The sequence below is a fragment of the Python bivittatus genome, unplaced genomic scaffold (genome assembly GCF_059951505.1).
Source record: "Python bivittatus isolate LINGU-HERP-01145 unplaced genomic scaffold, Pbiv_v1 ctg000410_np1212, whole genome shotgun sequence".
NCBI lineage: Eukaryota > Metazoa > Chordata > Lepidosauria > Squamata > Pythonidae > Python > Python bivittatus.
The window spans coordinates 5,064,502-5,079,005 of NW_028277067.1; the positions used below are offsets into that span (position 1 = coordinate 5,064,502).

General features: G+C 41.4%; 2 protein-coding genes across 3 annotated transcripts; one reads left to right on the forward strand and one right to left on the reverse strand.

The window, feature by feature from the left end:
• Positions 1–910: 910 nt before the first annotated feature.
• Positions 911–4,235, reverse strand: TCAP (titin-cap). The gene is made up of 2 exons (XM_007424201.3): positions 4,017–4,235; positions 911–2,393 (listed from the first exon to the last, which is right to left on the reverse strand). The coding sequence occupies exons 1-2, from the start codon at positions 4,163–4,165 to the stop codon at positions 1,997–1,999; spliced, it is 546 nt and encodes a 181-aa protein (XP_007424263.1). The 5' UTR covers positions 4,166–4,235; the 3' UTR covers positions 911–1,996.
• Positions 4,236–5,590: 1,355 nt separating this feature from the next.
• Positions 5,591–13,550, forward strand: PNMT (phenylethanolamine N-methyltransferase). Of its 2 annotated transcripts, none has more exons than XM_088143254.1 (3): positions 5,591–5,855; positions 11,959–12,169; positions 13,053–13,550. In XM_088143254.1, exons 1-3 carry the CDS (start codon positions 5,834–5,836, stop codon positions 13,480–13,482), a joined length of 663 nt encoding a protein of 220 aa, XP_087999380.1. In that variant the 5' UTR covers positions 5,591–5,833; the 3' UTR covers positions 13,483–13,550. The 2 variants fall into 2 exon arrangements, with proteins under 2 accessions (XP_087999380.1, XP_007424278.2); XM_007424216.3 differs by lacking the exon at positions 5,591–5,855 and adding an exon at positions 8,505–8,817.
• The last annotated feature ends 954 nt before the right edge of the window (positions 13,551–14,504 follow it).

A 14,504-nucleotide genomic window follows, 5' to 3' on the forward strand; every position in this document is an offset into this window, starting at 1 on the left:
GTTCTTCTCTATCTCATGCCTAGTTTGCCAATATCTTTCTGGTTCTTTAATCTGATTGTGCCTGTAATGTTAGCCTACCAGTCTTAAAAAAATGCCCGGGTAAGTGGCAGAACCTAGAGCTTAACTGTTCTCAATAACCAACGCAGGGTTAGGCTGATTCGATGGGAAGCCACCAGGAAAGATGAGGGCTGGAAAGACACCCCCCCTCCCAAAAAAATCCCTAAAGAAAATCAAGAGAAATCATTTGCATAATGGCTACCCAGAACATTTCATGGACCAGGAGTCAAATTCAGTTTGAAAGAGACAATACCCTTTTTAAAGGAATAGCAGCTTCAGAAGCCGAATATTGAAAAGGAAGCAGGGGGTCAAAATGTCAAAACGGTGGTCACCAACAAGTGATTGAAACCTCACCCCTTTTACATGTGTTACAATGCACATTAAAAGGGGTGGCATTTCAAGCGCATATCTTGACACCCACCCACCAACACCCCTCAAAAGCAGCATAGGGAAGGGCTGCTTAATCTTGTTCCAGTATGCTATTTTCCTCTTCCAAGTGTTCTACCAGTTCTCTTGCTTTGCTGAGTAATGTGTAGTATGGCAGCTTGCCTCCTTTGACAATAGAAGTGGAAATGAAAGAGCCCACCTGATCTGGTTTTCTATGTCCGAAAATGATGAAGGAACTGCTCTCTCGGGCATGCTGAGGTATTAAATAAATTCTTCCTATGAGGCGGCATGAGTTAGCATGAAGCTTTATGATGGCTTTCTTCAGCCAATCAACAGAGTTCTCTCTTTTATGTATCCCATGGAGGTGTGCATTCAAAATTGTGCCCACTGAATATGAAAGGAAGTTTGTTATCTTGTCAGGTTGGTCATGTTAGACCGATGCAAAGGGGTCCAAGTGAAAGAGATACACATTCCAACGTTTTCTTTTTATTTCATTAATCATTAAGAATACAATCAAGAGAAATCCACGTATTGTTTTATTTAAAAGAAAAAAAAAACAAGACAAGAAATAGAAGGCACTAGGGGATATTCACAGTGGAATCTTCCTTCCTCCTCAGCTACTTGTAGACAGAGGGGACAAGGAGGTGAAAGACCAAATCTGGTGCTTTGGTCTGTGCTTTCTAAACTACAACCCACTTCCTATCCTTTCTCTAAACCTTTTAATTCAACCTCCATTCATCACTTTCCCAGGATATACTTCCTCTCCATCTTTCATGGCATATCTTCACTAACTGGGACATTTAACTCGGGGTCCCCTATCCTAAGTCACAGAATTAGGGAGTGAATACTGGAATAGGATCCTAGAAGGCAACTGCTATCTTTAAACCCATTGTCCTCTTGCTCTGTGTTGTTCCCTCCTGGAACAGGACCAAGAAGGCCAGCAATTTCTTCCAAATTCTTTCACTTGCTACTAACCATTCAACACTATTTTCCTGAACTCAGGAATAAGTCCAGCATAATTCTCACTTGCTAAACCCAGAATCTGTAGTTCCTATCATCTCTATCAGTCATTTTATCTACAAACTGATTTTTCACTATGTAATTTTAGGGAGTTGTCTTAATCACCTTGCACAATGAGTGACTGTGTTTTTCTTTTTCTCCTTTATCCACATGGACCTTCCTTACTTCTCCAGGGAGGTAACATTAAACAAACAAAAAGAAGAAGGAGAAAAAGAAAGAAAGAAAGAAAGAAAGAAAGAAAGAAAGAAAGAAAGAAAGAAAGAAAGAAAGAAAGAAAGAAAGAAAGAAAGATGCAGAAAAATAATAACTGGTCATAGAAATATGTAACATTATACATCTAATTATATATACACAAACACCCAACATCCTTGCCTCCCCACCCCCACTCCCAGAAAAAGGAGGCCATCCAGGATTCAATCCTACAAAGTCTTTTCTACATATCTGGGCCCCTTCAGATTGTTCTCATGCAGCAACAGGCGCAGTGGCCCAAGACGTCCAAGCCAGTTCCAAATAGGAGAGTTGTTGAGTTGCCTCAGCCCCTCTGGGCTTCCTGAGACATAGAACGGGACAGTGAGCGGGGCAGGCCAGCTTTTTTGAAGTCGGGACAGGTGGGCTGGACAACAAGGGGCAACTCTTTGGTGATCTCAAGCACAGGTATCTTGTCAGGGCAGACACCTGTGACTGGCAGTGACTCCACTGACTCTGATGGAGTTGGTGTCAGCTCCCGTTCAGCCTTGGTGCTTAGCTTGGCTGGTGTGAAGATGGGCAGAGGCAGAGCTCGCTGATAAGGCAGATGGTAAGAGACCAGGGGTTCACCCAGCAGACCCAGACGGAGGATGCCCCATGGTGATCGCTGAACTATGGCCCAAGCCTCCTGTTGTTGGTGGTAGGTTTCTTTGTGCTGATTGTCCACCTCAGAGTGACAGCAGCTATATGGGTGTGAGCAGAGTATAAATTAGAGATCCACCCTCCAACGTATCATAACAATCCAGCCATACAATATACATTGCAACCCCATCCCATCCCTAGCCAAAACAGAGAAAATGAAACTGGGTTATTTTATCTGGAAGAATGAAGCCATCAAGAATATTGTCATCTAAGATCCTATTCTTAGATTGTCATCTAAGATCCTATTGTCATCTAAGATTCCTATTCTTGTGGCTCTACTTGCCACAAGGAAGAAATTAGTAATGTGATAAGAGCATGCAGTTTCAGGTCTCTCAGTTTCATCCCACTGCCTTCCATGGGCTAAGAAGGCTAACATCCACACTAGGAAGAGGTTTATTTCTGTTTGGAGGCCTTCTTCATACATCATTTAGAGCCCTGATGTTCCAGGGTTCTCTATCACATGGGAAGCCTCTACAAACTGTGAAAGCCAATGAGAAGGAAAGACGCAGGAGTTGGCCTAAGAGACTCATCCCCGCTCTCTCTCTCATGTTATAGCAGTCTGATGGTGTACACCCAGGTAGGGTTTTATATGTTTGGACAAGTTCATGAAGGAAACTCTGAATGCAAATACTTAGCTGTAACAGGTACAAAATGGAAGTGAAGTGGTTGGGTCCAAATGGAATTGTGAAGAACTCCAAAACATTTCTCCGACTTGAGTAAATGGAGAACACAATGGCAAATACAGCTCAATGTAAGGGAGATACACCATCTCCCAAACAGATTAATAAATACCCTAACTTCATATATATGAAGATGGGATCTAAACTGGCAGTGTGACTGACAAGTGTGAAAGGAAGAAAGGAAGAAGAGGTGAAACAGGATGCAAGACTAGGCAGGCCCTTGCCATGCTCTAAGAAGTCTGCTCTTATAGTCAAAGGTAACAGATCTTTGTAAACATCAGAGGACAGTCAATTCTATTGTGGCCTGCTTGGCTACGCTCAACCTGGCTTTGAACCAACAAAGCAGTCCATGTATACTAGTCCATCTACTGAAATGCATTGAATAAAAGCAGGAAAATCCACTTTTAAAAACCCTGGCTGCAGTAACCATGAACATGCCATTTTCCCTTCAACCCAACTCACCTTTTTCAGTGCTATGCTGCAAATTAATGTCACATATCTTTTCCTCTAAATTGCCATAATCTAAACACAAGCTTAGAGCATATGAGGATTCATGTTCATGTTCATCCTTTAAGTGTGCTTTTCCCTTTCTGCCTCTTTTCTCTACCTTTATGTGTAATATAGGCATATTTCTGTTGCTACACATAATCATAACCTCAGCAACCCCCCAATCAAACCCTATGATAGTCCTACAGGCTGTTGCTTTGAGAAAAAGAAAGGACGTTTCCCACATCAACTTCTTGAACATTCCAGCTGTTTCCCATCTCCCAATGCATGTAGTACTTCCAAAATCTGATTATATTTCACTTCCTAAATGAATCTGCCATGATTTGGGTTTGTTTAAACTTGCTAACAGGAGTCTCAGCTGTCTATCCTGCAGGTTTCAAAAAAGGACTAGGGAATCTCTCCCCTCCCATCTGCTGGAATCCACCATCCTTGACCAAGTCTATCACAATCTTTGCCTAATCAAAGCCAAACACTTACCCTTCTTCAGGCCTTGAGGTGAGGGACAGGTCTTTCCATTCAGCATTGAATGATTCCTTCCGGGCCTCATCCTTCTCAGACACCTGGCAGGCCAGTTCAGCTGTAGACAGAATTCCGGAGCTGCGGAGGACCACACTTTTCCCGTGCATCTTTGTATCTAAGGTTCTCTTTGAACTAAGCTGAGTTCTGGAAATCTTAATTCTGCCTAGTATTTTGCTCCTGCTCAGTGTGGTTTATATAGCTTTTGGAGTGCTAATTCCTGGGGGATGGTGCTGGAGCTAAATTGGTCTTGCAGAGTCACTGGTACAGCATTCCAATACTGAATACCTCTCCCCTTCTCCACCCCTTTGCCCTCCTGGGATCTATGTGTTACTGGAATCCAAATTAGTGACATTACAATTTTTTTTAAATGCTCTTTTAACTCTGTACTTCCTGGCAATAAGTAAGGACTGGTAATTTAATTAATTCATCACTAAAGATCAAAAGGAAGTTTGTAACTTCCAAATCTACAGCATTGTGTAATAATCTTTCACTTGGATGGACATTAGAAAGAATTTAATATTTCAAATCAAAATCCACAGAAGGCATGAAAAGTCATAACTTAATTTGGGATCTCTTTCAAAGTGGGTCTTTGGAGATAGATGCTTCTTAATGCCTTTAGCTCAGCCCCAGAGACTGAAAAAATTACCTCTGATATTGCACAGTATGTGAATATTTCCTCATAGTTAAGGAATTGTGAAAAGTGCAGTAAACATTTGGCAGCTATAGCTAATGGCATTTACTTCTCCTCTTCTTCTTTATCATCATGATCATCATCAAACATCATGGAACTTCATAAGCACTTCAATACTAATATTATCCATTGTTCTTAGACTACATACAATTGTACGTTGACCATCAAACACTACTATGATCTCATTATTCTAGAAGGCATCAGTGCAGAAAATGTATATACAGAGAGTATTCAGAATCCATTCTTCTAAGAGTTTCTGACTTTGGATTCATTTCATGCCCTTAACTTTTCCAGACATTGAAAAAAAAAAAAAATTATTTCAGCTATTGGGAGCTCTGAGCAAGGGACAGTTATTCAGGAAGGCATTCTGTGACGAAGGAAGGATTTGCGGAACTTGTTGATGGAAGATGGGAAAGGCCCGCTTTGAGCCAGCACAGCTGTGTGATGTGACTGCAGGATGAAGTCATCTGGAAAAATCTTTCCACTCCCTCCCTCCTTCCCTCCCCCTCAGATTTCAGGACCACCGTACTCCCCCGCAGAGAGCCAGGCTCATGCTCACTTCTCTCATCTCCAGAGAGACACAATGCCAAAACTTGGTGTAACTCGGAGAAAATGTCCTGCATGTTCCTGAAGGGTAGATAGGGTCAGGGGCAACATGAGATGTTGACTTGGCAAGCAGCCACTACCAAGTGGCATCGAGGAGCTGGGAGTAGAAAGGCGGACTTTTGCAGCACGTGTAAGCCCCAGTGCTGCAAAGACATGGGGCAGGAAGATACACATAGGGCGAGAAGAAGAATCAGCATGCTTTTGTATCGAACACTTCTAATGGTACTAATTAAAAGGCATGAGGAACAGTCACAGGTGACTTAACTGGCTTACTGTGGATGAGCAAACATGCTGGTGCACATGGCTTGATTTCTCCTATTTAACTCTAGCTCAACCAACCTTTTCATGGTTGACTTCTGTTGATGTGAAAACAAGGATCCCTGCTTTGCCTGTCCCAAGCAACCCAGGCAGTGAATCCATCAGAGAATCAGTCTCTTCTCCAGTTGGCAAATAACCTCGGACTATTTTCATGGATTAAATGGCACGTGAACCAATCCCAGGTATGGCTTGGGAATGCATTGATTCAATCTTACCTATGAGCAAGTCCCACTGAACTCAAAGGAGCTGTTGCTCTCAAGTGACAGCCATACTTATTTACTCCTTTTTTAATCTTTCTGTAACATTTCCAACAACAAAGAATAAGGCCTCTTTTGGCATTCATCCTGCATTGTATGGGATATTTAGCGTGTGGATTTTAGAAACCCATCAGCCGTTCTTTGTTACTGGGCACTGATAGCAGCTAGTGCAAACAAATGAGATGACTCCTTAAAGCCAGCTGTTTGCTCACTATAATAATGAGAAACAGTGTAGGCTTTAAACCATATTTCTCCAAACAAAACACTCCTCCCAGTCTCAGAGCTGTTCTTAGTAAGTTTTCTGGCAATTCTGTCATGTAACCTCCAAGCTTGCCCTTATTACCAGAATATAAGACAGGTCCCAGACACCCAGACAGATGTGGATTCAATTGCTTTGGAACAGCTTATCTGACATGAAGCATTTTCAGTTGCGCACACACACACCCCACCCAGCTTGGACACAATAGATGTACGATTATTTTAGTGGACAGCCACAAAGGGAGAGAAAGGGGGACAGGAATTGTAACTGCCCCTGGCTCTGTTTGATCTGACCTTAATGCTTTTTCAACTGGTTGCAGTTAGATGCAGTTTCTAACTGTATCTCAATCTAGGTGAAGCAAAGGCAAAGAACTAGCAGCTAGCAAAGAGTGGTAAGAGAGCAGAGTTTCTTCTCTGAGTATCTCAGAAGAAAGAAAAGAATAGTACTGTATAGAGTAACTGGAAAATTTTGGAACCCCAATCCTTCAGTAACCTTGGGTCTTATGCAGAACAATTATTTGTATACTTAGTAACAAATCTCACTAGATTTTGATAAGATCAAGTCATACCAGATTAGAGATCATGCTTAAAAGGGCATGTTAGACTGATTTATAAAGGTGAGCCCTTTTCCTTCATTTTAACTGTTACATTATTAAAATAATGAAATATCATTATAATGACTAAGCAAGTCAACAGAAAAGACGCAATAAAACATTGAAAACTAATTTCCATAAAAGACATTTACTTATTTAGTTCCACTGATTCATTGTTAGAAAAACTCTGGTTCCCCCAAATAAGGTATTTTCCATCACAGCAGGTAAGCCTCAGCAAAGTTCTCTTTCTCCCCACCCCTTTCCTGTGTTTTGCAACGAATATTTTGCCTCGTCCCCTGGAATTCCCAATCAGGGGAGGTCAGCAGATCGGAAACAGTTTCAGTATTTTCTCTCCTGCCCATTTCTGCAAGGTGGGGTGATTTGTAGAATTCAGAGCAGAACATCTAGTAAGCTTCCTTTTGCAATAAAGATTACTCTCAGACATTCACGTTCAACTCCACATAATTCATGGCTTTGCCTGTCACTCAAATATAGCCTTTCATTTCCCACTTTTCCATGCTTTCCTAAGACTTTCAGAGATGTGATGGGAAGGGGAGGGAGATAAATATTTCCTCTGCGTTCTACGTCTTCCACTCGTGTTAAGGATGACTTAACTTTAGACTTGGGTCTAAAACAGCCTTCCCCAATCTGGTACCTTCCAGATGTTCTGATTACAGTTCCTGCCATCTCAGCCAGGAATAATGCTCTTGTCTGGGGAAGATGGGATTGTAATCCAGTGCATTTGGATGCACCTACTTAGAGAAGACTATAACCTTTTGCAACCCTAAAAGTGTCAGCAGGAGATACAACTGATAGCAAGTGGCCTCATCAGCAGTTCTTAGATAGCAAAAAATGTAATCAGAACATGTCATAATTATGTCAGCCAATAAGTAAGCATTTTCATTGTTCTACCCACATTTGGCATTCTTAGTCATCTTTGTTGTACCTTTCAAAATAAAGGTACATAAAATTACTTAGGTGTAGTACTTCTTCAAACAGTTGATTAACATTGTATGTTCTTTTTTTTTTTTACTTCTATCCCGACTTTGAAAAATTAAACAGCCCCTGTGAATTGAGGATGAGTTTAATCAAAAACATGGCATAAGAATAAAGAATTAAACACCACTTCTTCCCCAGTACTGTTGCCCAGGTAAAAGCAGCGGAGAGTGAATATACTCATTTTTTGTTTCATTCTGCTTTGTTTTTAAATGTTGAGAGTTCTGATTGCAAATCTCCTGTGTAATGTGTAGTCTGGCCCTAAGTAATGAAAGATTGACACTTTCTGGAGGGGTGAGGGGAGACTCATTGTCTCATCTGGACTGTGTCTAGGGTGATTTGATGATGTAGGAGGAGTTTGATTTACAGCTGCTCTTTCCTGCTTCTCAAGTGGGAGGGAGGCTCATATATTAAATTCAAGTGCTATGCATTATTTGCCAACAAGATCCTTCCCTGAAGGACAGTGGCGTCTGTCACAGTATGTTGTCCTCCCTGGTTCCTGACACTAATTTTGTTATACTGGATGTACAACCTCAATAAAGTGTCCTTTCAATACAGTTATTAAACGACTATCTGGTGCAAGATAAACACTCCATTCCCTTGCCTGCCCCCAACTGCCTTGCCAAAGCCTCCATCAAGCTCTTTGAAAGGTCTTCTCAATTACTCTACGGAAGGGCGTGGATGTGTATTGGACAAATGACTCCAATTTATAGGTACCCTGCAGGGAATCTCTGATGTTATCCGCTCAAACTACTTGGCATTAATTGCATTGGGTCCATTAACCTGTTCTAGTGCCTTGGGCAAACAGGGCTATAAAACCACCACTTGTCCACCTCAAGCCCAGTAGATGAGCTGAATGCAGCGAAGCGTCTCCTTAGCCATGAATGCCATTGGTGTTGCAGCTATGGCTGAAAACTACCAGAAGTTCAATCCTACAGCCTACTTGCAGAACAACTACATGCCACCACGTGCCAATTTCACTAGTGAGGAGTTTGTGGTGCCCTGGAAGCTCCGTTGCCTGGCAGATGCCTTTGCCACAGGTAGGGGATTACCAAAGTTTCCATTGGCTGGAAGGGGCTCCTGATATTTAACATCATTTCTCTTTTTCTAATTTGAACACTATGATCTCCCTCCTAGGTTATTTCTCCTCCTGTTAACAGTGTAATTGTTAATAAACTTTTAGAATGCTAACCTTGATAAACTAGAACAAAGCATGTAGCAAAACAATTTCGCTCTTTCAAAACGATGTTTTTTAATTGCAAAATCTGAGCCAATAGACCAGCTTGCAAGACCTTTCCTTCTCTTGCAGAGTTATTATAATGAAGCTAAGTAAATTAAGGTTATTGCTAGTGGAAGGGAGTGGACATGAAAGTACCTGCTTCTGAGATAGATTTTTGATACAGTAATTTTTCATACCAGTTTTTGAAATTAACTAGAAAAATTCACCAGAGTGAAGGCAGGGTAAAACTAGCCAAGTAAGTGAGGCATCTCTTATCTTAGCAGCATCATCACCATCATCATCATCTGCCCAATTTACAGTAATGCTATACTTTTTAAAAAGTAGAGACTTTTCCCCAACAATTCCTGGAATGGCCATCTGAGGAAACAATCCTTGTCCATCCTACCATGGATATTCCTCATGGAAGAGGAAATACTAGGACTTGGTTTCAACTAGCATTCATCCCACCCATGGATGAAACATAGTGAAACTCCCAAATTTGCTGCTGGCAGAATCTATGGTAAAAAAATGCTTATTTGCTAAATCAGTGAGATTTTGATTTTTGAAACTTGGAGCAGGAATCAACCAGGCTGGATCAAAGCACTCTCTTTTACCTGACAGCTCAGCTACTAGTCAGTTTTACAAGACAAATAATCTTATTTGCACATTAGCACTTTGTTCAGCCAGCATACCTAGTGTGACTGTATATCTACTTTTCTTCTTGAGAAAAAGTAGTTATCTAACTGAAGGGCTATCAGAGAACAGATGTATATTTCAAGGCATCCCGTACCTGAAGATTAAGGAATGCACATTTAATGTAAAAACTAAGAATGATGTGAAAGGAAAACAGGGGTCCTGAAGTGACCTCTCAACATTTGTACAGTTGACTGTATTTGGTCTTTTCTGCAAATATGTTGTGTTTCTATTCAAATATAGTAAAGATTTCTATATTTTCATGTATATTTATGGATAACTTTTTATTTGCAGATATGAGACAAACTTGTCCATTCTCTTTGATGATGTATTGACTTTTTTTGGTGGTGGAAAGATGATGTGCAAATTGCTGTTAAATGAATGCTGCAGGACAGCACAGATAAAAAGTGTTATACTAACCCCTCATCCTCTATTATCTCAGATTGTTACATTGCTTTAGCAATGCTTAAAGTTGGTAAGTTAACATCCATGGAATACCTCCTTTACATATAGAAGATCCTTGATTCAGTCCCTGAAATTTCCAGGTCTAGAATCCAGGAGACTGTGAGTTCAAGTCCCACCTTAGGCATGAAAGCCAGCCGGGTGAGTTTACTCTCTCTCAGCCCAATCCACCTCACAGGGCTGCTGTTGTGGGGAAAATAGGAAGAGGAAGGAATATTAGGTATGTTTGCCACCTTGAGTTATTTATAAAAATAATAAAGGCAGGATAAAAGAAATCAAAAAAAAAAAGCAAGCTAAAGAGGATCCTCAAAATGAAATGGAATCACAGCTACTATTTAATATTATGTCATCCCCTAGAGACTAACATTTTGGGAGCATCAGACTCTTAGGTGCAAAATCTTGATCGTGAAGTTGACAGAACTTGTGGAAGTGGTGACATTGACCTGTTTGATTAGGGATAAGACAACTACTTTTATGAAAGACTAGAAACCTCTTATGGACTTTTTGCTGAAAATGGGAAAAAAACGACTCGGTGATTTATAGATTTGCTGATTAAAAAGGGGTTGAATATGGGAAGAAGAGAACCATGGTGTAAGTTTTAAAGAGGGAGGAGAGACAATGAATTTGTTTGTAACTGCTATAAAGAAGATTAGAAGTCTTTCCTTTCCTTTCCTTTCCTTTCCTTTCCTTTCCTTTCCTTTCCTTTCCTTTCCTTTCCTTTCCTTTCCTTTCCTTTCCTTTCCTTTCCTTTCCTTTCCTTTCCTTCCTGCATTGTCTTTTCTACTTGTATCTTTTATTTCTCTCTCTTTTTAATTTCACTCTGCATAATTTCATGTTTATCTTTTACTTACGTGAAAATCTTTAATAAAAATTATATTAAAAAAAGTTTCTTCGGTGCAAAATCTCCAGTAAATCCAGAACCAAATCCAGAAGTCCTAGAATTTCTAGGTCTGCTGAAGGATAGCTATTGGCTGGTTTCCAAAAGCAACTCAGCTGACCAGTCACAAGCTAAGGGGAGGGCCAAAAGGGGAGGCTTCTCATGGGGCCACAGTAATAAGCTTCTTGGAGCCATCCATCAAGGGAAGAAATGAGAAGAAAGAGAGGGAAAATCACTGGGGATCTGAGAGCCGTTCTTGAAAGGAAAATCATAGGCTTGCTGCAGTTTGGTCTGGGCAACCCTCTCTATGAAAGAGCAAAGGAAGAATAGGCTGAGAAGGGAGTGGGGGCTGCTACAGAGACAGGGGATGGAGGGGAGCAATTGGTTGTTTACTAGTGGAGGCCTGGCAGACAGGCCTTTGACTTTTCCTTGTTGCTGCTCAAGTCCAAGGGAGATGGCTGGAAATGGCAGGGTCAATCCCATGGCAAGCCACTTGACTTCTCCAAGGGTTCCACTTCACGCAGGAATATCAATTCCCTGCTTTCCAAGGATGGTAGAATTTTTCCCTCCACACATGCACCCATGATTCTATAGTTCTGTGGTGAAAAACAAACAAAAAATTTTTTTGTGGCTGACTCTTTGGTGGGACATAGAAGGTCAATGGGATTAAGCATGACAGAGGTTTCTCAGTGTGCATCTGAGCACCACCATTCCAAATGACAGTAGTCCTTCTCCTTCTCCTTCTCCTTCTCCTTCTCCTTCTCCTTCTCCTTCTCCTTCTCCTTCTCCTTCTCCTTCTCCTCACAGTTCACCCCACTCCCACTAGTTAGCTTTTCTAAGTTCTGATATTTAAATGAACATTTCTGGTTCTTGTGAAATTGTTTAAAATGAACCATATCTTGGTTTTTCCTCTTTCTAAATCCCTTGCAGGAAAAATCAGGGGCCACACTCTTATTGATATCGGCACAGGCCCCACCATCTACCAGCTCCTCAGTGCCTGCGACTACTTTGAGGAGATTGTGGCCACTGACTTCTTGGAAGTGAACCGGGCTGTGATTCATAATTGGGTGCACAGTGAAGAAAAAGTTGGCTTTGACTGGTCCTCTTATATCCAACATGTTTGTAAGATTGAGGGCAAAGGGTAAGAAACCAAGGAGGCACTTTGCTTTTGCATTTGGGGAAAAGCTAAATATAGTCTTGGCATTTATGACCACTTGAGAATGGTCAGTAGGGCCCACCATGATGGGCGGGGAAAGGAAGGGAGGATGATACCTGGAATTGTGCTGGCTGAGCCAGGAGCCAGACTGATCTGTGTGTCCTCTCATGCAGTGCAGTGACTTGCCAAATGCTACAGCACTTGTATATTAGAAATACACTTTCCAGTGTTGGCATGATAATCTAATTTATCCACCCACCACAGCCTTATTTCTTTTGGATACCTGTTGCAGCAGGGTACAGCTTAAGTGGGCCAACAAATTACAACACTAACAGCCCATGTCTGACAACATCCTACACAGTCTCTAAGTGCAGCATCATTTACTGAACCATTTTCACATGTACAGCATCAACAATACATCGTGCAATTTGCTCACTCTGCCCAGTTCAAGCCCTAACCCTTTGCATTCCACTCCAGATTAGACCCAGATAATCAGAGTTGTACTGGAAATCTGCTGTTCTGGTACTCCGAGGAGGGACTCTCCAGCCTTGGTTTCAGATTTCTAATGAAGAAGAGTTGATCATTGTCTGGAGCAGTCTGTTCCATCATCAGTTGCATTCATGCCAGTTGGCCTCCTCTCTCTTTCTGTTGCAGTGTTCCGTCCTTTTTTAGTATAATTTGCTAATAGTTTGCAGCCCAATTAGCCAAAATTCTGCTGCCCATTTTGTCCCAATGTCTCCTATCATGAGAAAGATTATTGGCTGATCTGGAGACTGCTAGGAGGCAAAAAGGGTTTATGGAAAAGGCAGGAGCTAGAAACAATCTCATACCAGCCATAAATCTGACTTTTTTCCCCCGATTACCATAGGGAACCATGGAAGGAGAAAGAGCAAAAGCTGAAGAAGAAGCTGAAAAAGATCCTTCCCATTGACATCCACCAACCCAACCCACTGGGTTCTTTGCTCAGCCAGCCAGCTGATGCTTTGGTGTCTACTTTTTGTCTAGAGGCTGCAAGCCCTGACCGCCCAAGCTTTGATCAAGCCCTTCAGAATGTCACCAGGCTTCTCAAACCCGGTGGCTATTTTCTCATGATTGGGGCTTTGGAAGAGTCTTTCTACTTAGCTGGAGAAGCAAAGCTGACAGTGGTGCCCCTGAGTGAAGCAGACATCAAGGAATCATTTGCAAAAAGCGGCTATCGCATCCATGACTTCCGTTCCTACGACATGCCACCAAACCTGAAGATTGGAGTTGATGACGTACAAGGGATCTTCTTCATCCATGCACAGAAGTTTGCTTGATTCCAGTTTGCCTAGAAGCTGTTTTTTCTCTTGTCAAAGAAACATTGTTGCATAAAAACTCAGCTTGCTCATTCTTCCCATTATCTCTTGTGCTAGTGCCTCTGTGCTTAGAGCTGTGCGTTCTCTGGTTTTATCTTATTTAAATTCAAGTTTGCTGCCAAAAGAGGATAGTTTCGGTAATCTGAACCAAATCCCTTGGCAGATTTTATTCAGTTTTTGCTGTCCATAGAATGAAATAATGCATTGTCCAAATTCTATACCCTACCCATAATGCAGTTCAGGGGCAGAGTACATATTTTCCATCTTGAAGAGCAAAGGTTATATCTCTGGCATCTGCAGTTAAAAAAAAAAAAAGCAGGGGGGGCAGTTTCCTCCAGTTTGGTATCTTCCAGATGTGTAGGACTTCCAAAATCATGGTGATTGGCAGATACAGAATTTGGAACCCAATATATTTGAAGGGCACCAAGCTGGAGAAGCTTGCCAATATATCAGATAACAAAGCTGGGGAAGCAACCGGTGCCTGAAATAGATAGATAGATGATAGATAGATAGATAGATAGATAGATAGATAGATAGATAGATAGATAGATAGATAGATAGATAGATAGATGATATGGATGGATGGATGGATGGATGGATGGATGGATGGATGGTAGATAGATGATGGATGGATGGATGGATGGATGGATGGATGGATGGATGGATGGATGGATGGATGGATAGATAGATAGATAGATAGATAGATAGATAGATAGATAGATGGCACATCCTCTCATGATTACCTGATCCATGGTTGGGTTCACATAATACATTTAGCCACAAACTAGCCAATCATATTTCAATCCAGTGTATATATGCAACTATTGTTAACCAAAAGCTCTCAGATTTGGCATCCAGCAGAATGGGAACCATAGTCTGATTCAGTATAAAATGAACACAACCCAAATTAGATCATGATATTTGTACTGCCGTAGTGGTCATTTGGAGGAAAAGAAGATGGGAATTGGTTGGTTCATGGGGGT